This window comes from Dipodomys merriami, unplaced genomic scaffold (genome assembly GCF_024711535.1).
Source record: "Dipodomys merriami isolate MVZ:Mamm:240054 unplaced genomic scaffold, mDipMer1.0.p SCAF_19, whole genome shotgun sequence".
NCBI classification, from domain to species: domain Eukaryota; kingdom Metazoa; phylum Chordata; class Mammalia; order Rodentia; family Heteromyidae; genus Dipodomys; species Dipodomys merriami.
The window spans coordinates 32,687,753-32,713,977 of NW_027203270.1; the positions used below are offsets into that span (position 1 = coordinate 32,687,753).

A 26,225-nucleotide genomic window follows, 5' to 3' on the forward strand; every position below is an offset into this window, starting at 1 on the left:
CCGTATTTCCACCTCCACGTGCAAACGTCTGGCGCGGCACGGCGCCCCCCGCCCCCCAACCCGGCCGCAGCCTCCCTCCCCCCCCCCAGCCGAGCCCCCCGACGGCGCCCCCCGCCCCCTCGCCCGCCCCCGGGACGCCGGGACGCCACGCTCCCACCCTCGGCGGCTAAAAAAGGAAAAGTCACCGATTCAACCTTTCTCCTCGGGCAGAGCGGGGGTGGGGAGAGAGGAAAAGAAACAACTTTCTTCTCCATTTGTTTTCTTCCAACATCCCCCCCCACCACCACACACACACACCCTCCGAGTGTGGAGAGAAAGAACCCCGGCGAGTGTGGGACCGAGGGGGAGGGGAACCCCGGAACGTTTAACGGCCGGCAGGGGGAGGGGTGCTCCGGAGGTGGAGGGGGGCGTGGGAGGGAGAAGCAGGCCTGGGAGCTGGGGGGTCAGGGAGCTGCGGGGGTGGTTCCGGGGGTCGGGGAGCTGCAGGCGCCCCCCCCCCCCCACGCAACCTGGCACACAAAGCGGCTGCCGCGCTCGGCTCTCACCAGATCCTTTGTGTTTTCCATCAGGGCCTCATGGGTAGGGGTTGTCCGTGCGCCCCGAGCCCGCGGCGCCCCCTCCCAGAGCTGGGGACACCAGTCACCTCTCCCCGGGAACTGCGGCGACTACAGGGCAGGGGGGGGGGGAGCCCCGGTTGGGCCCAGACCGGTGGCGGTTGCGGCAGCCCCCGGATTTCCCCCCCTTCAACTCGGGTGGCCCCAGGATATCAACAACATTAGCATAGCCCTCCCTCCGCAGCGCGCCTGCGCCGTGACCCGCGCCCCGATTGGCCCACTTCCCCACATACCCTCCTCTCGCTTCTCCAGCGTGGGACCCTCGGCAGGCGCCGTACTCTACGGGCCGTACCAAGACGAAGGAAGGGAGAGGTACGGAGGGCTGGTGTCAGGCCCGCTGGTTATTAAGTCAGGAGCAAGCAGACGAGTTTCTTTCGGTCTCCTCTCGTCAGTCCTCGGCCGTTCTTGCGCTTCTGTCAACACTGAGTTGCCTCGGAAAAATTTTCCACTCCCAAGTCACGCCGCTTCCCCCTACACTCGGGAAGATAGGCTCTCCCGGAGGAACTCCCACACGGGGCGGGGCTGCCGACCGGAGTGGGAGTGACGCAGGAGGGAGGCGGGGGTGAGGTGGGGTGGGGGGGAGTATCAGTCACGTGAGAGAGAGGCTGCGCAGGCTTCTTCCGGTCCCTCAGGGTTTCGGCGGCCGCAGCGGTGGCTGCGGCAGGCGTGACGCCTCGGCGCATGCGCGGCGGGGGCTCCACGTGTGCGCCTGCGTTTCTTCTCCAAACCCAGCGATGCCGCCCGAACGGAGAAACCGTACGAAACCGGACCGGAGAGCCGGCACCAGGCTTGACCGGAAGACTCAAAGAAAGCCAGATGGGAGAGCCAGACTGGATAGGGGCGGGTTGCCCCGGAAGGCTGGCCCTTCTTCATCCCAGCGGACACCTCCGGCCCAGTCGAGCTCGGCGACCGCCCTCGAGGCGGCGGCGGCGGCGGCCGAGGCAGAGCGCCGGCTCCGCCAGCGGAACCGCCAGACGTTAGAGGAGGACATACCGGCCGAGGAGCGGTGCCTGGAGGAGCTGGTCTTCGGCGACGTGGAGGAAGACGAGGGCGCGCTGCTGCGGCGTCTGCGGGGCTCGCAGGTGAGGGGGGCCTCGGCGCGGCCGGGCGCGTTCCGGCGGGGCGCGCGGTGGGCGGTGAGGCCCCGGGGGCGGAGCCTGCCTGCCCGGCGGCGGCGGCGGGCGCGCGGGCGCTCAGGTGTGTGTGCGCGCGTGTGTGCGTGTGGAGGGGAGCGCACAGGTGTGTGTAGGGGGTGGGGGGGAGGCCGGAAGGCGGACGCCGGGGGTGGGGGTTCCGCCGCGCGCACTCCGCCTGCGGCGCCGGGTGCGGGTTTGGGCGGGTGCGGACCGCGCTTTCCCCCCTCCCCCGAGCGGCCCCAGCTCCTGGTAGTACCGCTGCAGGCGCTCCGCAGCATACTTCATTCGTTCGTTTTTGGAAAATTCCGGCGGAGAGCGCTTTTGGCAGTCAGCTCCGTTATCTTCCGCGCGAACTCCGGGCAGTCGTGGGGTGGATCACCTACCGCCGTTCTTCGCCCGAGCTTCCCCGAGTTCCGGCCTGGGAATCTGCATTTTGACCATCTTAAACCTCCCCCTCCCGCCCCCAGAGTGATCACGATATATATACATATATATGTATACACACACATATATACACACATCATCTTTTGCGAATTGTACGTCCTTTGGTACGTATTCTCAAGCTTCTGGATGCCAGAACTCGACGCTTCCTGACAACGGGCAATACTCGGCGCGATTAAAGTTAAAAGTTAAAGTTTTTGCCCTCTGTCATTCGCTTTATTCTGTATCTGGTTTTTGCACCAACGTAGAGATTCTAGGCGTTGGAAGAGACCCTGCAATGGACATAACTAACAACAACAACAACAAATCTCCCTGCTCTCTTGGAGCTTTTGTAACCTGTAATGATCTAGATGCAAGGTAAAGCAGATAAAAGTGGTGACAAGTGCTGAGAGAACAAAGTAAAACTTTTAGGAAAGGGAAATAGTTTGTGTAGGGGAGTTGTGTGAAGTTTGTAGATTGAATGGCCAAGGACAGTCTGGCAGAATTACTGGCTCCCTCTGCTAAATTAATACACATTTACTGCCTCCCTCTGCTAAATTAATACACATTTAGCAGGTATCTGCTGATGTCCATAACCTTCTTTGTGTGTAGTTGGGAGAAGAAGGACTGGAAAAATGTGCAACTGGGACTGTGCCGATGGTATTTGAAGGAGCTTAAAACAGCTGTAAGACATTACTGTCATGTGGGTTGGGGGAAGCCCCAGATCACTTTATCGGGGTTCTGTGGTTTGGATTTAGATTACATATTTTGGTATAAAATTTCAAGGATATGGGGGCCAACCACAGTCAAGAACAATGGAAAAGAGATGTACCTAAGAATATGAGGTAGGAAGCTGGGCGCTGGTGGCTCATGCCTGTAATCCTAGCTACTCAGGAGGCTGAGATCTGAGGATGGCGGTTCAAAGCCAGTCCGGGCAGGAGAGACCATGAGACTCCTATCTCCAATAAACCACCAGAAAACCCAAAGTGGTGCTGTAGCTCAAGTGATAGAGCGCTGGCCTTGAGCTGAAGAGCTGAGGGACAGTGCGCAGGCCCAGAGTTCAGGCCCCACGACCGACCAAAAAAAAAAAAAAAAAAGAAAATGAGGTAGGGATTACCTTATCTTTAATTTTTAGTCTGTAGAATTAATTCTGGGTCTTGTAATTTTTGTGATTTTATTGTTTGCCTTGCCCCTTTCTTCATCTGCCCACTTACCTTTGTTCTTGTCTAATAGTATTTTCCTTTCAGTGCTTTGAGTTTTTCTGATGGCTTTATTTTGCCTCACCTTCCATCTATGTTTTACCCATTTTCTGCTTCTGCCTCTTGCTATTGTTGTGGTAGCATTTTGTGTTATTTCATCAGAGGGCCATAAACAATATGCATTCTACAAGTCTTCAAAGGGTGAGGGGTCTGTCTACCACCACAGGATAAGAAAAACTCAGAGCTTGGGGCTGGGAAGGTGGCTCAGTGGTAGAGCGCTTGCCTTGCATGCATGCAGCCCTGGGTTCGATTCCTCAGCACCACATAAGCAAAAAGAAAAAAGCCAGAAGTGGCACTGTGGCTCAAGTGGTAGAATGCTAGCCTTGAGCTGGAGAGCTGAGGGACAGTGCCCAGGCCCAGAGTTCAGGCCCCACGACCGGACCCCCTCCCCCCCCCCAAAAAAAAAAAAAAAAGAAAAATTCAGAGCTTGAATGTGTTTTGACTTTCTGTAGACTCAACATGGTGGAACCTTGGATGATTCTGAAGGGGAGAGTGAAGCACATGATAATTTTCCCCCCCAGAAGAAACCAGTTTGGGTGGATGAAGAAGATGAAGATGAAGAAATGTAAGTTGCTTGTTCCTTCTAGAATCTATGTAATCATTTTCCCATGAACTGATTCCATCAATGAAATGAAACTTAGAAATCACGCATGAGAAATTGCAGCAGGTGGTGAAAATTACTCATTTTAAAAAGGTATGATTATTGAAAAGGTTGTTTATCATTCCATGCTGAGGGAGAACTTCTGTTAACCTTTGGTATAGGTTTTTCCCTATCTGGGTTTGCTAGAGTGGCATTCTACCACTGAACCATGCATTTGGCCCATCTGGTCTATTCTATACGATGTACACTAGCTCTTAAGAGGACATAGTTTGGTCTTGGTGCTGAGCTTGCCTTTTTTTTTTAATTGACCAGTTCCAAACAGCATGGACAAGCTTGAAATCCACCTTTTTTTATTTTGCAAAATCAGCATAAATAATAGTAACAGGCTGTTGGGGTTAAGATGGTGCATATAAAATTTCTAGTATATGATGCTTGAAGCTGAAGGCTTAAAAGAAAACTTGCACACACAGATGTAATTTCACAGTATACAGTGTGTACTGTATACTTGATATTTTGACATTCTGCCTGAAGTTACTTTGTAAGCATCTCATGTAAAAACTATATGCAATTTTAAATGGTTATTGTAGTCCTTGAATAAATCAATCATAATTTATGTAGCTGTTTTTGGATAAATATTTTGTATTACATTAGTACTGAGGTAAATATCTTCAAAAATAAACATTTTTATTTTTTTGGTTGGTCGTGGGGCTTGAATTCTGGGCCTGGGTGCTGTCCCTGAGCTCTTAAGTTCAAGGCTAGTGCTGTACCACTTGAGTCACAGTGCCACTTCTGGTTTTCTGGTGGTTTATTGGAGATAAGAGTCTCATGGACTCTCTTAACCTGGCTGGTTTTGAGCTGCAATTCTCAGATCTCAGCCTCCTGAGTAGCTGTTCTTTTTTTTTTTTTTTTCAGTTGTGGGGCTTGAACTCTGGGCGTGGGCACTCAAGGTGAATGTTCTACCATTTGAGCCGCAGTGCCACTTCCATAAACATTTTTTTCTTATTCCTTAAGATTCTTTGTGGATAGAATTACTTGATTATATAGCACAGATATCTTTTAAGGTTCATGATAAATACTGCTAGATTGCATACCAGTTTACCTTCTTGGAAAGTGTTCAGTTCAGTTCTTAAGATAGTCTGATCTCTGAATGCAGCCTGTGGTTCACGCCTGTAATCCTAGCTGAGATCTGAGGATCTCTGTTCAAAGCCAGCTCAGGCAGAAACATCCCTGAGACTCTTAACTCCAATTAACCACCAGAAAACTGGAATTGGCGCTGTGGCTTAAGTGGTACAGCGCTAGCCTTGGGCTGAAGAGCTAAGTAAGGGACAGCGCCCAGCCCCAGAGTTCAAGCTCCAGGACTAACAAAGAGAAAAAAAAGATAGTCTAATCTTTGAAACTTCCTCATCCTTTTGGTTGTTGTTTGTCTGTTTGCCTCAGTAATGATGCTTGAACTCATGACCAGGCTACTCTTCCTTAGCTTTTTTCATTGAAGGCTGGCATTCTGGCACTTGAGCTGCATTCTAGCTTCTTGGTGGTTAATTGGGGATAAGAGTTACACAGACTGGGCTGGGAAGGTGGCTCAGTGGTAGAGTGCTTGCCTTGCATGTCTGAGGCCCTGGGTTCAATTCCTCAGCACCACATAAGCAAAAAGAAAAAAGCCGGAAGTGGCACTGTGGCTCAAGTGGTAGAGTGCTAGCCTTGAGCTGAAGAGCTGAGGGACAGCTCCCAGGCCCAGAGCTCAGGCCCCACGACCGGACCCAAAAAAAAAAAAAATAGTTACACAGACATTTTTGCCTGGGCTGACTTCAAACCTTGATCCCCAGATCTCAGCCTCCTAAGTAGAAAGAAATACAGGCACGAGCCACTATCACCCAACTTACTGTTTTTCTTTAAAATGTTTATTATCTTTGTTGGTCCTGGGGCTTGAACTCAGAACCTGTGCACTGTCCCTGAGTCTCTTCTGGCCTTTTCTGAGTACTTTATTGGCAATAATAGTCTCATGTACTTTACTGCCTGGGCTGGCTTTGAACTGTGATCCTTAGATCTCAGCTTCCTGTGTAGCCAGGGTTACAGGTGTGAGTCATCAGTGCCTGGAATATTTTTTTTATGATCTCTGATAACTTATAATTTATAACTAGGAAATGTCCTTTATCATAAAGAGATAACCTTTGTGCAAATTTTTTCTTTATAGTTATTTTAAAGTTTGCTTTTTGTGTATTGAGCTCTTATTCTTACTTGGGGTTTATTTTGAAGAATATTTCTAGGTAAGTTATGATGAGTGTTGTGAAATATTAGCTTTCTAGACAGTAACTATGATTTGGAATACCAGAGAACCAAAAGAAAAAGAATAGAGAGTATGCATATGAGATATTCCACGTCTTATAATCTTTTTATGTTTTTCATGATACTGAGGTTTGGAACTTACAGCCTCCTGAAAGTTAGGCAGGCACTGTACCACTTGAGCTACACCATCAACCACCATATCTTACAGTCATAACCAATATTGTTCCATTAAATGCCTTGGAAAATACTAAAGGTACTATCAATTTATGATGACTTTAAAATTGCTTAATTTTTTTTTTTTTTCTGTCAGTTGTGGGGCTTGAACTCTGGGACTGGGCACTGCCCCTCAGCTCTTCAGTTGAAGGCAGGCATTGTACCACAGCGCCACTTCCAGTTTTCTGGTGGTCACTTCCAGTTTTCTGGTGGTTAATTGGAGATAAGAGTGTTATAGACTTTCCTGCCTGGGCTGGCTTTAAACTCCAATCCTCAGATCTCAACCTCCTGAGTAGCTAGGATTACAGGTGTGAGCCACTTACTTAAATTTTGCTGTTCTTTATTTTACAGGGTTGACATGAAGAAAAATCGATTTCGGAAAGATATGATGAAAAATGTCACAGAAACTAAACTCTCAAAAGATAAGCTTCAAAAGAGACTCAAAGAAGAGTAAGTATCACTTTTTACTGGCTTCATCAGGAGGTATATATCCAGTAGTTTACCTTTGTTTTCTCTTGTCTTTGGCTGTAGCAGCATAGCATCTTTTTTGATTACATTTTTAGTTCCCACCTCCAACCCCCAAGCTTGAACTCTTCCAGAGCTGTTTTGTTCAGGAAAATTTAAAAAAAAAAATGGGCATAGTGTGAACAGGCATTAATACTGTTGGGAAATTTTCTGGGGATTGTAGTGCTCAGTACACTAATGCCTGTTGTCCAATTTCTGAAAGTAGTTTCATATGTTTTGTCCATTTTTCTAGTAGTTTATAGCTAGTGGCTGTGTTTGGAGGGTTTTTAATTTTTTTTAATATTTGGGCTTGAATTCAGCCTCATGCTCTCACTGATCTTTGTTACACAAGGCTGTTGCTCTATCATTGAGACTTGCCTCTGGTTGGCATTTTTGCAGGTTAATTTAAATTGAGTTTCACAGACTCTTCTTGAACTGGCTTGGAACTTCTTTGAACCTCTGTCCTCAGATGGCAGCCGTTTGAGTAGCTAGGATTATAGATAGGAGCCAGTGGTACCTGGTTAGTTTGTACTTCTGTGTTAAAGAATTAAAATGACTCTCTGATCTCTTCTAGCTACTTTTAGAACAACTATTACGGCTTGTTTTTTTCAGGTGGAAAGCACCTATTTAAATGATATATGATGAAGCTTGGTTTATTCTCACTAATCTATTACAAATTTCATGTACTCTGACATTAGTTTGTAACCACAAAGAGACTTCTTTACTTAGTCTTGAACATTTGTGTTTCTCTGAGCAAATAAGACAAATATCTAGACATAAATTTAACAAGATTTGTGTCTAGATGTTCTATAGCCAAGATTACTTTAGGTGAGCAGAGGTTCATGAAAGTTCTCAACATAGGCTCTATATGAATAAGAACTTTTGTTCTTAAAGGTAGTGACTGGTAGAAATTCTATACATACTGTAAAGGATACTTATGTATTTTATATATCCACATCTATGAACATTGTTTTGTTTCTCAATATTTTGTTTAGATTTCAGCATGCTATGGGAGGAGTACCTGCATGGGCAGAGACTAGTAAGCAGAAAACATCTTCAGATGGTGAGTTGATGGCTTGTTAGTCTCTTTACTTACTCTGTTATTATTTGAGTTTTCTTATGCTTCTTAAAATCTAGTATTTCAAGAGGCCTTTTTTGTTTTGTTTTAGCTGATGCTCAGATTTTGAAGTCTGTTGTTTCTTAGAGGGAAGTATAGGGCAGAGATGAGGAATAGCTGCCTGGTGGACAGATGAGGCCCATGAATTTGGTACCTGATGGGATAGACATATACTTCTTGTCAGCTGCCCATGATTGTCTGCTTGCATTGATAATTTTGTATGGCCCACAAATGAATTTACACATATCCAAGTGACTCTGGGCAAAAAAAAAAAAAAAAAAGAATTTTCTACCCCTAATTTTTCATCCTCCTTTCCTGTCCCCAAAAAGTTTGATGGCTCTTTATTATTTTGAAACCTGTGCATTTTTTTCTTTGATTTTCAGTCAAATTATAATACTAATATTGGCCTTACTATATTTCACTGAGTGCTGAACATTGCATATGAAAATTAATTAGAGGTAAGGATAATAGTTTGTCTGCGTGACTGGGTAGGGAATACTAGTAATCTCAGAGCATCTTATTCCAGTGAGGAGTTGTGAAGGTTTAAAGCTAGATTTCAGTTCTTGAAACTTTTTTTTTTTTTTTTTTACTTTACCTATAATACTACTTGTAGCATTTGTGGCCTTGATTGAAAGCCTGGTAGTTTACCAGACCTCTGTCAAGAAGCTTAGAGGGCTTGGTGGTGCTAGTTTTAGCCTTCTTAGCTCCATGAGGGTTTAAAGAAGTCTGTTCAACTTCTCAGCTGTTTCTTGTACTGTTTTCAGTCATGTCTAGGGGACAAGAAGCCTTGTTAGCTTTCTGAAGTTAGGTTATACATTTTGCTGACTGTGATCTTTTAGTCAATGGATCTCTTACTCTTAGTTCTTTTGCATTTATGTTGTTAAGCTAGCTCTACTGTTCTTCCCGTTGCTAATTTTGACATAATTATGAGTTGCTCTTTTTAAATGAAATTGCTGGCTTTATTTAAACTTGCGTGTTTCACTTCATCTTTAGTTACCATCTGTGTGTTAATCTTGTATTTTGAGTCAAGCTTTGATTTTTAACTATGTATGCTAAATGCTAAGTCATCATTGTCTTTTCCTTTAAAATGTGTTCTGCTGTTTTGCTTTTACCAGTTGGAACTTTAAAAAGGTGGTTGAGTTTAGAAGGCCAGGAGGGGAATTGCAGTTGGAAATAGAGTAGTTTGAGATAAAGTAAAAGACTGTTATTCTCAAGTTAGCTTTATGGTTTTCCCTGACTTAGATGAAAGTGAAGAAGATGAAGATGATCTGTTGCAGAGGACTGGGAATTTCATATCCACATCCACTTCTCTTCCAAGAGGAATCTTGAAGGTGAGAGTTGGTGAAGTTGGGACTTACCAATTATTTTTGAGATCTATTCAGCTTCACAGTATGTATGGGTTTCTGATATGTGTAAGATTAATTGTGCTTGCTGTCATTTTACTTCAGTAAATATTTGTTATTTTTTTTTCTTTTTGCTTCTGCTTTTGCAAAAAAAAAAAAAAAAAAAGATCAAAAAGTAAAACCTGAATCATACTTAGTTTCTCCTTTTGCATATCTCTTTGCATTTCCCTTGGTAGCATCCTCACCATATTGCTGTCATCTCCTTGGCCCATGTAGTTGTTTTGTGACTGGCCTCTATATTTAACACTTTGCCTCCTTCTAAATCATTTTTCATACAGTAGCCAAGTGTTGATCATGCCACTTTTCATTGCCTTTTGGAACCCTGTGAATTCCTATCATAGTCTACACTGCCTTGCATGATCTAGCTTTTGCCCACATCTCCTTTTCTTTGTTCTCTGCTAGAGCCATACAAATCTTTTATTTTCCTTAAAACAGGCTGGGTTATTTTTTTACCTGTGAACTTTTGTCCATGTTTTTCCTCCAGTCTGTCCATTAAGTGTTGCTAGTGGCCAGCTTGGTCTCTGTTCAAGTACCACTTTAGATAATACTTTTTTCGGGGGGGTGGGTGGTGGGGGGGCAATCATGGGGCTTGAACTCTGGGCCTGGGCACTGTCCCTGAGCTCTTCAGCTCAAGGCTAGTGCTCTGCCACTTGAGCCACAGTGTTTCCAGTTTTTTGGGGGTTAATTGGAGATAAGAGTCTCATGGACTTTCCTTCCTGGGCTGGCTTTGAACCTCAATCCTTGGATCTCAGCCTCCTGAGTAGGATTATAGGCATGAAGTGGCTTATGCTATTTATATTTTAACTTCTGCTATTTATTGTGGTATTTAAGTGCCTACAGAGTAAAGTGCTTCAATTACATATCTCAAATTAACAGCTTTTTTTCCCCCCGCACTATAAAATGGCATGTTTTAGATTTTGCTAAGTTACTAAGAGACAGAGAGAGCACAGTTCATTCAGTTCTTCACAGAGTGAACTCACCTCCATTGAAAATGTAGTTAACATAAATCACTGGTTCCAAACAAATGTATACATTATGCTTCCCTCATGCCTTCTTGGCTGGCTTACTCATGGCTGGCACTCTACCATTTGAACTATGTGTCCAGCCTTGCTTTCTTTTTATTTTTTGTTGTTGTTGTTTTTGCCAGTCTTTGGGCTTGAACTCTGGGCCTGGGCACTGTCCCTGAGCTTCTTTTGCTCAAGGCTAGTATTCTACCACTTGAACCACAGTGCCACTTCCAGCTTTTTCTGTTTATGTGGTACTGAGGAAATGAACCCAGGGTACTGTACCACTAAGCCACAGTCTCAGCCATAAAGAAACAACTTTTTTTTTTTTTTTTTTTGGTCAGTCATGGGGCTTGAACTCGGCCTGGGTGCTGTCCCTGAGGTTTTCAGCTCAAGGCGAGCGCTTTACCACTTGAGCCACAGCACCACTACCAGCCTTGCTTTATTTATTTATTTACTTATTTTGTTGGTCGTGGGGCTTGAATGCTGGACCTGGGTGATGCCCTCAGCTCTTCAGCCCAGGGCGAATGCTCTTCCACTTGTCTCACAGTGCCACCTCCGATTTTCTGGTAGTTAATTGGAGATAAGAGTCTCATGGACATTGCCACTTGGGCTGGCTTTGAACCTTGGTCCTCAGATCTTAGCCTCCTGAGTAGCTAAGGGTTATAGGCATGAGCCACTGGTGCCTGACTCCAGCCTTGCTTTTTGCTGACAAACCAGAGATGGACTCTCACATACTTTGGAGAACATGGAGTAAAGTCGATCATGTCAGAGTAGCCAGAAAGGAGAAAAGGAAAGAGGAAAACCAGGGCAAAATTTAGTTCCAGGGGCATGTTCTCAGTGACTTACTTCCTTCATCAGGGCCCCATATCCTACAGTTTTCAACACTACCACTGGGGATACATGAGTCTCTGGGGGAGCATTTCATATTTGTGCCTTAACAAAAGGATCTGTCTTAATGATTATTAATCCCGTAATTGGAGAGGTGGTAAACATGGATACTTGTAAAGAAGAGACTTGTAGTTGGTGCCAGAGTTGTAGCTTTTGGCTACCATTCAGTTCTTTTCTATTGTAATCATAATGCTTGTTTCTCTACACTACATTATTTGAGTTGATAAAATTTTTGCTTTATTATTCTACAGATGAAGAACTGCCAGCATGCCAATGCTGAACGGCCTACCACTGCTCGGATTTCTTCAGTTCAGTTCCACCCTTGTGCTCAGGTGGTGATGGTTGCTGGGTTAGATAATTCTATTTCACTCTTTCAGGTATGCTTTGTAAGGGAAGGCTTGTAATGTGATAGTTTCACTGCCAGCATATAGAGTCTATGGACAAAAAACCAAGAGCAACATTTTGTACTTTCTTACAGGTTGATGGCAAAACAAATCCTAAAATCCAGAGTATCTATTTGGATAGGTTTCCAATCTATAAGGCTTGTTTTACTGCAAATGGAGAAGAGGTTTTAGCCACAAGTGTTCACAGCAAAGTTCTTTATGTCTATGATATGCTAGCTGGAAAGTTAGTTCCTGTGCATCAAGTGAGAGGTAAGATTTCTGTTGAGCTTCCAACCAGTTCCCCCCTACCCCACTAAGCTGAGTTCATTTTAACAATAATTATGACCACTTTTTCACCTCAGAGGAATCTTAAGAGTGTTAGTTACAACATTTGGAAAAATGTCATTTTATTGAGCTAATGTATTTAAATGAAGGTAATAAATTGACCTTTTTTCTTTTCTTTCTTTTTTTCTTTTTTTGGTCGGTCATGGGGCTTGAACTCGGCCTGAGTGCTGTCTCTCAGCTCTTGAGCTCAAGGCTAGTGCTCTACCACTTGAGCTACAGCGCTACTTCCGGTTTTCTGGTGGGTTATTGGAGATAAGAGTTTTATGGACTTTCCTGCCTGGGCTGGCTTTGAACTGAGATCCTCAGATCTCAGCCTCCTGAGTAGCTAGGATTACAGGCGTGAGCCACCGGCACCTTGCGAACTGGCCTTTTTTCTTAAGCATTTACAGCATGATCATAATTTACAAATATATCACTCTAGAATGCAGTTGCAGATTCTTGGTTGTAAAGTTAGCAACTGAGAGAGTTAGATGTACCTGGCTTGTAGCTCCTGGACATATGCTTCACTTCGTTGATAGATAGGAATTACATCATCTGTTTCTGTGGTTTATTGTAACTTTTATTTATACTTGAAGGTATTTGTGTCTTTCTTTTGCCAGTCCTAGGGCTTGAACTCAGGGCTTGGGCGCTGTCTCTGAGCCTCTTTGTGGTTAAGGCTTGCACTCTACCACTTGAGCCACAGCACCACTTTCAGCTTTTTCTAGTAGTTTATTGGAGATAAGAATCTCATAGACTTTTCTGTCCAGACTGACTTCGAGCCATGATCCTCAGATCTCAGCCTCCCGAGTAGCTTGGATTACAGGCATGAGCCACTGGTTGGTGCCTGGCTTTGTGTCTTTTTTTTTGTTTATAAAGAGTAAAATAATGTAAAAAATAAACTTTTTATCGGTAAAGATTTATTTGTTCTCAACCTTACTCATTCTTTTGTATTCTTCTACTGTTACCACAAAATATAGTGACACTTCATGATTCTTTTGGGGACCAATGCCATTGTAATGAGGTTGGCTGAGTTATTGTCATAAATCTGGGAGGTAGTGTTGGCACAAGCCACAGCTCACTGGTGGTTTTGTTACAATGCACGTGTCTCTAAAAGAACAAGGGTAGCTTTTTACAGCCATATTTCTGCTTGCCATTGACTGAATAATGCCTGCCAACTTAAATATTTATGGTGCTTATCTTTATTATTTGCACTCTTCACTGTGTTCTCTAATACCTTTCATGATCCTTTCTTAGTAGGTTCTTCGTTTATCTAATTGTGCTTTGAGCCAGGATTTCTTAGACATTAATGTGCATATGAATTTAGCTGGGAGTCTCAAGGTTGCAGTTACAATTCTGAAGTATTTCTGATGGGTTTATCATTTATTCTTATAGTGCATTACTACTTACATTTGGAAAATTGATATATTTACTATCTGAAGAACTGAATCTGTGCTTTACAATTAAAATGGTGAATGTTAACTACGACAGTTTTACCAAGCATTTTGTTTGGGTCCTTTTTGGTGAACCATAGGATTTTGCTCAGTTATAACATTGTGACATTTTAAAAGGTAAACTCAGTTGCAAGAAGGTGATAACTTTATTGAAACTTACATTAACCTTATTTTAATTGATTCATCTCCTTTAATAGGTTTGAAAGAGAAAGTAGTGAGACGTTTTGAAATCTCCCCAGATGGATCATTCTTGCTTATAAATGGTATTGCTGGATATTCTCATTTACTGTCAATGAAGGTAAAGCATTATTAGTTGTTCTCTTGTTCCTTTTGAGTTAGATATTAGTATATCAGGATTAAAGACAATCTTGAACCCTAAGTGTATACCCTGGAATCTTCATAGTAGAGGTACTTAGCGGAGTAATTGTGGGCAGTTGGTAGAAAATCTTGATGGTCAGAAAAAGATTTAAAATTAACTTCTAGAAACTAGAGAACAGTTCACTAACATTTGGTAAATAATATGTATTATTTTAGACCAAGGAGCTGATTGGTAGCATGAAGATTAATGGAAGAGTATCAGCATGTACTTTCTCTTCAGATAGTAAGAAAATATATACTTCTTCTGGTAAGTTAATGAAAAGAGAAGCAGAAGCTTTGGATGTCTTGTGTCAAGTTTAATTAAAAATGACTTGTTTTTTGTTTTTGTTTTGTTTTTTTTTAGTTTCCTTAGAAGATGAGATTTCACTTTATAACTAACTTATTATAACTAACTTTTTTTTTTTTGGTCGGTCATGAGGCTTGAACTCTGGGCCTGGGCACTGACCCTGCGCTCTTCAGCTCAAGGCGAGCGCTCTACCGCTTGAGCCATGGCACCACTTCCCGTTTTCTAGTGGTTTATTGGAGATAAGAGTCTCATGGACTTTCCTGCCCGGGCTGGCTTTGAACCGTGATCCTCAGATCTCAGCCTCCTGAGTAGCTAGGATTACAAGCATGAGCCACCATCGCACAGCTAACTTTTTTATACTAACATTTTCCTCCTTATTTACAAATAGTAATAGTGAAGAACTAGCCACCTTCAACATGCAGTGTTAGCATGTTCACTGCTACTTAACCTTTATTCTTTGCCCAGCCTGAGGAAGTTGATTTGTCAAGGAAGTAGTTGGAACTGAAATTGGCTCAGATCTCATTGAAGTGGGGAATAAGGGAACATATACAGAAGGGTGAACTTTGGAACAATATTTACAGAAAAGGAAGCGATAAGTAGGGGACTAGGAGCCGTTTTTGAGGTGGCTGTAGGGTTATCACAGCTGTGGATAATGGATTAGGGAGGAGGGTTGTCAGAATCAACTGGATGAGAGAAAAAAATGAAATGAGGACTGATTTTCACAGATGTCTTAGCTTACATATAAATATTTGTGGTCTTTTCGTATTTGATATCTTGTGTGTGTGCGTGCGTGTGTGCATGTGTGCATGTGTTGTGTGAACATGCGCACGTCTTGGGTCTTGAACTCAGGGCCTGAGCACTGTTCTGAGCTTCTTTGCTCAAGACTAGTGTTCTTTTGGTGGTTAATTAGACATGAGAGTCTCATGGACTTTGCTATCTGGGCTGACTTTGAATAGCTAAGATTACTGGTGTGAGCTACTGACACCTAGCTTAATATCTTTATCTTGCCCACATAATTCTCCTTTCTCTAAATTATTTATGCTTATCACTAGTAGCATTCCTTGTTATTGAAATGACCTGGAAAGATTAAAAAAGTGAATATCTTCTAAGTTAAATGGTAAATTATTTGTGTCTGGATCAGTTCTTCCTAGATCTGAGGATCATGTTTTTTTGTTGTTTTTTTTTTTAAGTGAAAAATCCTTTCTGTTAGCCCAGCTTGTGCCTGTAATTCTAGCTACTCAGAAGACTGTGAACTAAGGCTTATAGTTCAAAGGTAGCCTGGGTAGGAAAGTTTGAGACTTTTACCTCCAATTAACCACCAGAAAACAAGAAGTGGATCTGTGGCTCAAAGTGGGAGTGCTAGCCTTGATCAAAAGAGCTCAGGGAGGAGTTCAAGTCCCTCAACCAACAAAAAAAGAAAAAAGTAAAGTCCTTTCTTTGGATGTACTTTTTAAACTGTGTAAGTTCACAGGAAATTTTTTTAGGGGCTGGGGATGTATCTCACGATTAGAATGTTTGTCTAGCATGTTCAAGGACTTGGATTTGATCCTCAGCATTATAGTAAATGTTTGTAGTCTTTTCTAGAAGCAGGAGTATTATTTTTTGTAGTCCATGATACTATTAAGTTGGCCTATAAACATGGTCAATTCACTTGACTTTCAGGTTTAAAGCAAAATTAACCAAGCTTTTCTTTGGATCTTTCCTTCAGGGGATGGTGAAGTTTATATTTGGGATGTGAACTCTAGGAGGTGCCTTAACAGATTTGTTGATGAAGGCAATTTACGTGCATTAAGCATTGCCACATCAAGGAATGGACAGTATATTGCTTGTGGGTGAGTAGAGGTTCATGACACCTAAATCACATTGTGCCAGTGAGAAAGTTGTAGGAATTGAATATACTGTTAGGTAGTTTTGTGTATGAACAATTCTGGTAAACCCAGGTAAGCCTTTTGCTTTGTCTTGATGCAGCCTTTAATATGTATACTTATAAAAATTATATATTCATATAACTTAATTTATATTTTAATTTAATAATGCCATGTTAATAAATGTTTTCCAGATATTTAGCAAAGAAAGTAATAAATTACCCTTAAATCATTGTGTATTTCGTTATATTTAAAATACCCATTTGATCTCATCTTGTTTTCTTTCTATTTTCATTTTCTTGAGGAGGAGGTAGAATAAATCAACTTCAGATTTAAGGTTTTTTTTGGGGGGTGGGGAGGGCAGTTCTGGGGCTTGAACTCAGAGCCCGGGTCTGTCCCTCAGCTTTTGCCCAAGGCTAGTGCTCTACCACTTGAGCCATAGCACCTTTTCTGACTTTTTCTGAGTGGCTTATTGGAGATGAGTCTTAAGGACTTTCTTGCCCAGTTTATCATGGAACATTGATTCTCAGATTTTAGCTTCCTGAGTAGTGAGGGATACAAGGATGAGCTACCAGTACCCAGTCAGATTTAAATCTTAAGGATAATTATAGCAATTTTAGCACTCTGGTAGTGGGATCTCCTTATGTTCTTGGGAAATAGCATTTTTTATTTTTGTAGGTATTTTAAAAAATGATATAACTAAAACATTATTACTGAAGAAAGTGGTTATTACATTGGGGAAAAGATGGCTTTATTCTTTCCTAGTTAATTGAGAGAGGAGATATTGGATACTTACTGTGGACTAGATCCTTAGCACTTTATACAAACATTTTTAGTCTTAAGATACATTACCAAACCACTGATTAGCATCTCTAAGTAGTATAGTAGTATTAGGAGCATGAAAAAAATTATAATGTGTCCTTTGTACATGTCTTGGTTGGGTTATACTTTTTATTGAACTCATGGTTTTGCACTTGGTAGGCAGAGATTTTCCCCACTTGAGCCGAGGCTCTAGCTGTTTTAGTTATTTTTATATATTTATTTTGTTGGTTGTGGGGCTTGAACTCCGGGCTTGGGCACTGTCCCAGAGCTTTTTTGCTTAAGACTAGTGTTCTACCACTTTGAGCCACAGTGCCACTTCTAGTTTTCTAGTAGTTAATTGGAATTGAGAGTTTCACAGACTTGCCAGGCTACCTTCAAACCACAATTTTAAGAATTCAGCCTCCTCAGTAACTAGGATTACTAGGATTACATAGGTGCCTGGCTTTTAGTTATTTTTGATTAGGTTTATGTCTTGGCCAGCCTGGACCATATCTTCTATTTACATTTCCTGCATAGCTGGGATGATAGGTGTATGCTGCCATGCCAAGATGAGTCTTGCAAATGTTTTGCTTAGGCTGCCCTCAAACTGTGATCATTCTCTCTTATGTATCTTATGTGTGCATCCACAGTGGCTAGGATTATGGACATAGGCCATTACATCTTGCTTCTGTGTATTTCAGCTTCAGCTCCTACCATAATCACTACATGCTGGTAGTTCGTTGTCCCAGTTCATAGGAGACATTGTTCTGGCTAATTAATGGCCATCTCCTGTTTGGGAAAATCTTTGTATGCAGAACACCCTGGTTGTAACCTGTTGGTGGATTGTCTACTCTTGGTTCAGGAGTTATTTAAGAAGTAGTTATTTGGGCTGGGAATGTGGGTTAGTGGTAGAATGCTTGCCTAGCATGCATGAAGCCCTGGGTTTGATTGCTCAGTACCACATACACAGAAAAAGCCAGAAGAGGTGCTGTGGCTCAAGTGGTAGAGTGCTAGCCTTCAGCAAAAGGACAGCTCCTGGACAGTGCCAGGCCCTGAGTCCAAGCCCCAGGACTGGCAAAAATAAAAGAAAAAAAGTTACTTGAATCAAGTGAGAAAATGTATATATATAAGTAATAGGAAAACTTTAAAGCATTAAGTAATTCTTAACGTTTTGTTTGTGTGTTGGCTATAGTTAGAGCCCCTAGAAAAGGGCTTGACTTGAAGGAGTGCCTTCAGTTCCTTTTGTCAGGTAAGGCCCTCTGGAGGACGTAGTAATGAGGCTCCCATTTTGGAAATACAGAGCAGCCCCACTAGACTGACTGCTGGAGCCTTGATTTTTGGACTTTTATGTCTCTAAAATTATGTGTGAAATAAATTTCTATCACCTATATATTATCTAGTTCAGATATTTTGTTATAGCAACAGTGGGCTAAGATAGTAAGATAGTTTTAATTCAGTGTCTGAATTATGTGCCTTATTTATTTATTTTTTTGGTTGGTTGTGGGGCCTGAACTCTGGACTTGGGCGCTGTCCCTCAGCTCTTCAACTCAAGGTTAGTGCTCTACCACTTGAGCCACAGTGCGATTTGTGGTTTTTTCTGATTATGTGGTGCTGAGGAATCGAACCCAGGATCTTATGCATTCAAGGCAAACACTCTACCACTGAGCCACCTTCCCAGCCCTGTGCCTTATTTTTTTAATGCTCATAACATTACATTGAGACAAAAAATGTTGATATAAAGTTCTTGTATGTTACTGATTTTATAAGTGATTTACGAACATTATTAAATCACTAGTTTGGATTTGCTTTTACTATTTGCTAGTAAACAGTTAAATAAACGGAGTAGATAATTTCTGTAACAGTTGATTATAGTATTCCTACTTTTTACTGCTGTTCACCACTACTTTGCACATTCCTACAGGTACAGTAAAGGAAGGAGGAGCTGTCAATGGGGAAAGACAGTTGCTTTTCACACATTAGGATGATAGGCAGTAAGCATTATAGACTGAGAATGGTGATCTTGATCTCTTTTGTTCAACACTGTGTCCTAAGCACTCAAAATACTGCCTGGCATAGAGTTGGCATTTAATAGATATTTATCAGGGGAATGAATATAATAGAGATTCTATGTTTTTTTTTTTTTTTACTTTTTTTAATTTTAAAGGTGGGCATAAGCTGACAGAAGCTGAGTTATCTAAGAGCTCTGCAAGACTGGAGTGGAACTGATAAGACTTTGTTTTGCCATGAACCATCTAGTTGCTGAGTTCTCCTTAACATGCTATTTTTTCCTAACACCAGTTTGTGGATTAACATTTGTGTTACTTAGGTTGTGAGAGCCCTTTTACTTGTTTTAAAATACTTTTATTTCCTGTTGTCTTTGCAGTTCTAGTTCTGGAGTAGTAAACATATACAATCAAGATTCTTGTCTCCAAGAAACTAATCCAAAGCCAATAAAAGCTATAATGAACCTGGTTACTGGTGTTACTTCTCTGACCTTCAATCCCACTACAGAAATCTTGGCAATAGCCTCAAGAAAAATGAAAGAAGCTGTCAGATTGGTAATATTTCTTTACCCTTTATCATTGATAACTTCAAAATTTAAGCAGAAAACATAATGAAGTCACAATAGTGACTTCAGAACAGTGGATTATTTTTTTTTTGTTTTATTTTGGGTCTGGTCGTGGGCCTGAACTCTGAGCCTGGGCGCTGCCCCTCAGCTCTTCAGCTCAAGGCTAGCACTCTACCACTTGAGCCACAGCACCACTTCCGGCTTTTTTTTTTTGCTTATGGGTGCTGAGGAATCGAACCCAGGGCCTCAAGCATGCAAGGCAAGTGCTTTACCACTGAGCCACCTTCCCAGCCCCACAGTGGATTATTTTTAGAAGTGACTAGTCACTCTTGTAGAAATTATTAGTAGTGTAGTTTTTGGCACAATTAACCACCAGTTTTCTGTTTTCAGTTCTTTTTTTTTTTTTTGGCTGTTGTGTGGCCTGAACTCTGGGCCTGGACGCTGCCCTTCAGCTCTTCAGCTCAAGGCTAGCGCTGGCCACTTGAGCCACAGCACTACTTCTGTCTTTTTCTGCTTATGTGGTGCTGAGAAATTGAACCCAGGGCCTCATGCATGCAAGGCAAGCACTCTATCTACCACTGAGCCACCTTCCTGTTTTCAGTTCTTTTAGGAAAGCTAAGCTGTCCATTCTCAACATTTCTTAAGTGGTAGTCCTCACTTTCAGAAATGTTTTTCAACATATGTTAAAAAATATACTTAGGAGGCAGGCGCCGGTGACTCATGCCTATAATCCTACCTCCTTAGGAGGCTGAGATCTGAGGATCACAGTTCAAAGCCAGCCCAGGCAGTGGAAGTGGCGCTGTGGCTCAAGTGGTAGAGTGCTATAGAACACTAGCTTTGAGCTGAAGAGCTGAGGTACAGAGCTCAGGCCCACAGTTCAAGCCCCACAATTGACAGAAAACAAACATAGGGTAAACACCTCATTCCTCTACAGTTTTCTTTATCTATTTTTTTTTTCTTTTGGTCCCAGGGCTTGAACTTGGCCTTGCATTCTCATTTAGTTCATGGCTGATACTCTACCACTCAAGCCATGCTTCTAACTCAGCTTTTTGCTGATTAACTAGAGATGGAGTCTCATGAACTTTTTTGCCTGGCCTGGCTTTGAACTGTGATACTTCTAAGTCTCAGCCTTCTGAATAAGTAGTATTGTTGGTGTAGGGTATCAGTATATGGCTTTTCTTTACCTGGTTTTTAAACGCCTGTTTTAATGGAGTGGAGGCAGTACTTAGATTTTGAAAATAAATTGAAATTCAAAATAACTTAACCTAAAATTACTTGAATTCAGATAACTGTCCTTAGGACCACCTCAGGTTTGTGAGTTACTGGAAAGACTCAGAACTGTGTATGGCCATATTCACTTGCTGAGAATTGATTAAAGCAAAAGAATGCAAGCAAAGTGAGCAAAGGGAAGAGGTGTATGGGGTGAAGACTGGATGAAACTAGTGCAACCTACCAGGAACCGTCTTTGACTGTTCACATAGGACGTGTTTGATTCCTCTGGACAGTGAACTATATTACACATTTACCTATGCTCATCTGAGATGTAATGCTCAAGAGTTTTTTTTGGGTTCTTGGCAGCACCCTGTGCCTAGTATAATACTTATCAAAATACATGTACCAGAATGCCAAGTGTTAGCATAAAAGTTGCATAGAAGTATTTACAACCCATGTTCCCAGACACTATCCAGGGGTCATACTTGTAAATAAGCCTTTGTGAGGATACCAGCTATAGTGTTGCATTAACTCCTTTTGGCCCAACACTGGAGCTCATTTTATGTCACTCTTCACTCTGTGAAGTTCTCTACTCATTTTCTTCATTTAGCAATTATTCTAGATAAACAGCATAGAATTTAGAATAGTGATACTATATAGTACTGTTATGTTTGTATTATCAGTTTATGTTTTTCAAAGATAGTTGTTTTTATCTTGCTTACTCAACAAACGCTTCACATACTTAAAAGCTTCATATTTTGTTCACTTAACCAAGAACTCTCTTTTTAAATTTTTTTATTTTTTGGGTCCAGTTGTGGGGCCTGGGCGCTGTCCCTCAGCTCTTCAGCTCAAGGCTAGTGCTCTACCACTTGAGCCACAGCGCCACTTCCGGCTTTTTTCTTTTTGCTTATGTGGTGCTGAGGAATCGAACTCAGGGCCTCAAGCATGCAAGGCAAGCGCTCTACCACTGAGCCACCTTCCCAGCCCCACCAAGAACTCTTTAGAACAGTTTTGAGTTGAATAACAGTTTGTTTAGAGTATTAACTTTCCAAGCCCCAGTTAGTAAGGGACAGAATTATAATTCTGATTCTGTACTCTTTGTTGCACTGCTGACAGAGGTTTGTTTTTTTTTTTTTTGGCAGTTAGTGTGAAGAGAAGCTGAAGCTTCTGCCTGTATTACATACAGCATTGTCTATGGGATAGTGTCTATACTGTCTATGGGATATGTTGGGATTCTGTGTAAGATTTTCCTTAGAAAATACTCTGCTGGGGCTGGGAAGATGGCTCAGTGGTAGAGTTCTTGCATGAGGCCCTGGGTTCAATTCCTCAGCACCACATAAGCAGAAAAAGCCAGAAGTGGTGCTGTGACTAAAGTGGTAGAGCGTTAACCTTGAGCTGCTAGAGCTGAGGGACAGGGCCCAGGCCCAGAGTTCAGGCTCTACCACCGACAAAAAAAAAAAGTACTCCGCTGGGGAAAAAAGAATATGAAGAATAGAGCTTTTGTATTTTATTGCCTCCTTGTTCAGTGAGTCATTTGATAAATGAGAAGGTTCTAATTTGAGGTAGCTTTTAAAAATCTCTGTTTTTCTCCTGGCTCATACTTAACCTTTTGTCAATTTAATGATAGTAAATAGTTTCAGAAAACCATGGGATCTATATCCTGTTGACATAATATATTCTGTAAGATGCACAATAGTTAGTTCTGCCTAGTTTGCTTCAGTAATCATGACAGCCTTTATGTTTTTTTTATTGTGGTAAAATCACACAAGGAATTCATTAGTAACAGCCAAATCACATTTTTAAAATGGTAGTCAACCATAATATCTAATGGAAAGAAGCCAGGCATAACAGCTTCAGAAAGCCTCAATGAAACCATGTTGGTATCATTAAATGCAATTGCTTATAATGATCCAAACAGTTTTGTTATCCCAGCACAAAGCTGTGAATATAAAACAAAGCTGTTGCATCAGTAGGAAACTCAAATGAACACATCCACAATCTTGGATGTAGTACAAAGTTGCAGAATTTCTTTTTTTGTTATTTTTAAATTATACTTTAAGTAGTTGTACAAAGGAGTTACCATTCAGTTTATGGATATAATTCATCTTTATTCAATGTCACTCATTTCATCATTCTTCCTTTTCCCTTCTAATTACCTGAATTTCTTAAATCAGTAAATCAGGAGTAAAATAACTTGTTAGGTTTTTATCCATCCACAGATTGGATCAGGACTTACCTCACTCACTCATCTAGACATGGGTCCATTTTCCTTAGAAGTTGACCTTACTCCATCTCACACTTGGTCTAGGCTTTGCATGGAGCTTTTGGCTTTCTAAATCAGAATACAGTTTCAGTGGCTGAATCAGATTTTTATGATTCAACTCTCTGAGAAGAGATGGCAAAGGTAAAGGGGTTTATCAGATGTTTAAAAATGTAAAAAGAAGTCATAAGATACTAGAAAATGGTGTGACCCCCTTGGGCCTCAGTAAAATCAAATACGTCATAATGTAAAATGTCAATTCCTGTGATGAGATTTGAGTTTCCTTTTTTTTTTTTTTTTCCTTGTCCCAGTCTTGGGGCTTGAACTCTTGAACTCAGGGCCTAGGTTTTGTCCTGAATTTTTGCATGAGGCTGTCCACTACCACTTGAGCCACAGCTCCACTTAGTTTTTTCTTAGTAGTTTATTAGAGATAAGACTTTGCTGCTCTATGGGCTGGGAAGGTGGCTCAGTGATAGAGTGCTTGCCTTGCATGCTTGAGGCCCTGGGTTTGATTACTCAGCACCACATAAGCAGAAAAAGCCAGAAGTGGTGCTGTGGCTCAAGTGGTAGAGCACTAGACTTGAGCTGAAGAGCTGAGGGACAGCACCCACGCCCAGAGTTCAGGCCCCACAACTGACAAAAAAAAAAAAAAAAAAAAAAAGACTGCTGTCCTGGCTGGTTTCTAACCATAATCTTCAAATCTCACCTTCTGAGTAGCTAGGATTATAGGTGTGAACACCAATGTCCAGTTTGATTCTAGTATTTACTATGAGCAGTAAGCTAGAACTTTAATGGGTACTGTCATTGATTCGCCACTTCAGCCTATTCATTCACTTATTGTTCAGCAAGTGTCTGAATCTCCAGGCACCATGCTAGTTGCTGCATCTTCCCTCCTTCCTTCTTACTTAATAGTATTTTAGAAATCAAATTTTAGTTTTGAAACACTTTGCTATACTCAGAGAACAACACTTCCATGTATATGCCACAATCGAAATGAATTTTACATCCTAACAAAAAGATAAAATGAAAAATAAAATACAAGAAAAATGAGTTCCCACTTTTGTAACTTAAGGCTTTTTATGATCTGCAGGTTCATCTTCCTTCTTGTACAGTATTTTCTAACTTCCCAGTTGTTAAAAAGAAGACTATTTCTCGTGCCCAAACCATGGATTTTTCTCCCAGAAGTGGATATTTTGCTGTAGGGAATGAGAAAGGCAAAGCCCTGATGTATAGGTAGGTATTATTTATGTTTAAAAGTCAGATATGTAGAAACTGCTTTTGAAATGTGAAGAGTTACTGTGTATTCTTGGTTTTTACAGTTTGTAGATTCCACAATTATGGAGCATTTACTAGTTGTGCTAATAAGTGAACTAGGTTGACAACACATCTATTTAGTGTTGATGATTAGGTATTTCCTAGATCATAATTGGATGCTTTGGAATAAACTTAATAGTTTTGTCTATTATCTGAGGTATTATGACCCTCCACAATGTCAGACTGAGGAATCTGACCGATTGCTACTGAGAATGATTAGTCATTAGAAATGCCCCCCCCCTTTTTTTATTGTGAAAATAACTTACAGAGAGGTTATAATTACATGAGCAAGGTAATGAGTACATTTCTTATCAAGCATTGTTGCCTCCTTTGTTTCCCCTTCCCGTCCCTTCCCATCCCCCGCCCCTCATTGTTGCAGTGGATTCATTTGTATCCCTATTTAAACAATTTGTTTTTTCCCTTCCCCTCCACAAACTATACCAACATCAAATACAGTGAAAACGGGGGTTATACCGTGGGGGAGGAGAAATGCCACTTTCTACGTGCCATTCCATGATAAGATTGACTATACTTCGGGTGATTACAAAGCTATTTTTTTTTTTCTCTTCAGGTTGCACCATTACTCGGACTTCTAAAAAGAGTCTTTGAAGTAAGAAAATTCTATTTTATAAATGCTACAGGTTGTAAGGTTACACAAGTGCTGTCCCTTGGCAGAGGTACACATTAGCTCAGCTTTGTTTCTCTGCTCCTAGGTTGCTGTATCCTCAGTTAGGGGAGTGGCGTGGAAATAGAGCAGGAGCTGTATAGCCGGACCTGAGTCTTCCTTGGGAGTTTCTTACCCAAATCACAACAATCTGCCTCTGTTCTTTTGAGGTCAGATCTCTAATATTGTACTCAGTAATTGTCATCAAAATTGTAATTACTGAACATGTTTAATCCATAGAGGAGAATAGGCTTAGCAGAAATAGAAATCTACAGGCTTGCATGAGCTTAAACCTCTTACTGTATAGATGTTTCCTGGGAGATTGATTACTGAGTGGCTTACATGTGAAGTAGGGTATGTGGATGGCTATTTGTTTTGTGGCCCAGTATTTAAAACATTAGGCGTGCTTCCCTTATATCTGCATCTTTGACCTGATAATGGTAGACCTTTGCAGTTAGCTGTTCACCATAGTTGTTTACTGGGTCTTAGTGGTTTCAGATTCATGAAGAATCTGAAGAAGAGACTCGTAGGAATGTGGATAGATTTAGTTAGAAAAAAGAATTCATACAGATGGGAGGAATTGTTCACAGTTGTGAAGGGAAATAGTACAGCAATTCTGTCTCAAAATTAGGATGTTAGGACATGTTGTTTGTGATGACCAACAGCTATAAATCAGGTGTATAATTTTTTCTTTTTTTCCTCAGATCCAGTTGAGTCACTGAGGAAGCCTGTCCCAGTATATCTCAGAAACTTTGCAGGATTTGTATGAAAAATGATTTGTGGGACCAACTCTGCTTAAGTTACTAGCAATCATGTCTTAATAAACATGGCAAGTTTTGTTTGACAATAAGTACATGTTTTTTTTTTTCCTTCCATCTATACACGCACATATACACACCCACTCTACAACTTGGATGCATATCTTTTAAACTAAACAGGAGAAATTGGAGACAATTATCTTTAACCCAAAATAATGTAGGCAGATAATTCTCATTCTTCCCAATTAACCCTGATTAATATTTTCCCTTCTGCACAGATCTCTAGATTTTAGGGTATTAACCAGTAGATATTCTGAATGGCTGCAGAGGTCATATGACTTCATGTGAGAATAATAAGACCTCATGGAGTAAGTTTTAAACTTTTAATTCTTCCTAGAGAGTTGATCATGGAAATAAAAAGATTGATTCTCTAAAATTCTTGCCATTTTAACTAACGTGAAGGGACACATGAGAACCTGGTATTTTCCTGTTGTGGCTCAAATCTATTAGCTACT

At 41.5% G+C, this 26,225-nt stretch overlaps 2 protein-coding genes across 13 annotated transcripts in view; one reads left to right on the forward strand and one right to left on the reverse strand.

Annotated features, from left to right (window-relative positions):
• Mbtd1 (mbt domain containing 1) overlaps positions 1 to 888 on the reverse strand; it is a 66,543-nt gene extending 65,655 nt beyond the window's left edge. For 6 of the 11 annotated variants that reach the window (XM_070028395.1, XM_070028394.1, XM_070028393.1 and 3 more), the window contains exon 1: positions 546 to 790. In XM_070028395.1, the coding sequence (XP_069884496.1) occupies positions 546 to 566 (21 nt within the window). In that variant the 5' untranslated portion in view covers positions 567 to 790. Of the gene's footprint in view, positions 1 to 185; positions 317 to 545; positions 791 to 847 lie in introns of those variants that run through there. The other 5 variants (XM_070028402.1, XM_070028401.1, XM_070028404.1 and 2 more) reach the window with 4 other exon arrangements.
• Positions 889 to 1,247: 359 nt separating this feature from the next.
• Utp18 (UTP18 small subunit processome component) lies at positions 1,248 to 25,791 on the forward strand. 2 transcript variants are annotated; one of them, XR_011373127.1, is made up of 15 exons: positions 1,248 to 1,696; positions 3,882 to 3,994; positions 6,878 to 6,976; positions 8,026 to 8,093; positions 9,390 to 9,478; positions 11,697 to 11,822; positions 11,924 to 12,098; positions 13,801 to 13,901; positions 14,138 to 14,228; positions 15,976 to 16,099; positions 19,317 to 19,491; positions 24,065 to 24,207; positions 24,860 to 24,898; positions 25,002 to 25,122; positions 25,657 to 25,791. XR_011373127.1 is itself a non-coding variant. In XM_070028406.1 (14 exons), the coding sequence occupies exons 1-13, from the start codon at positions 1,349 to 1,351 to the stop codon at positions 24,882 to 24,884; spliced, it is 1,677 nt and encodes a 558-aa protein (XP_069884507.1). In that variant the 5' UTR covers positions 1,248 to 1,348; the 3' UTR covers positions 24,885 to 24,898; positions 25,657 to 25,791. The 2 variants fall into 2 exon arrangements, 1 of the variants encoding a protein (XP_069884507.1); XM_070028406.1 differs by lacking the exon at positions 25,002 to 25,122.
• Positions 25,792 to 26,225: the final 434 nt, after the last annotated feature.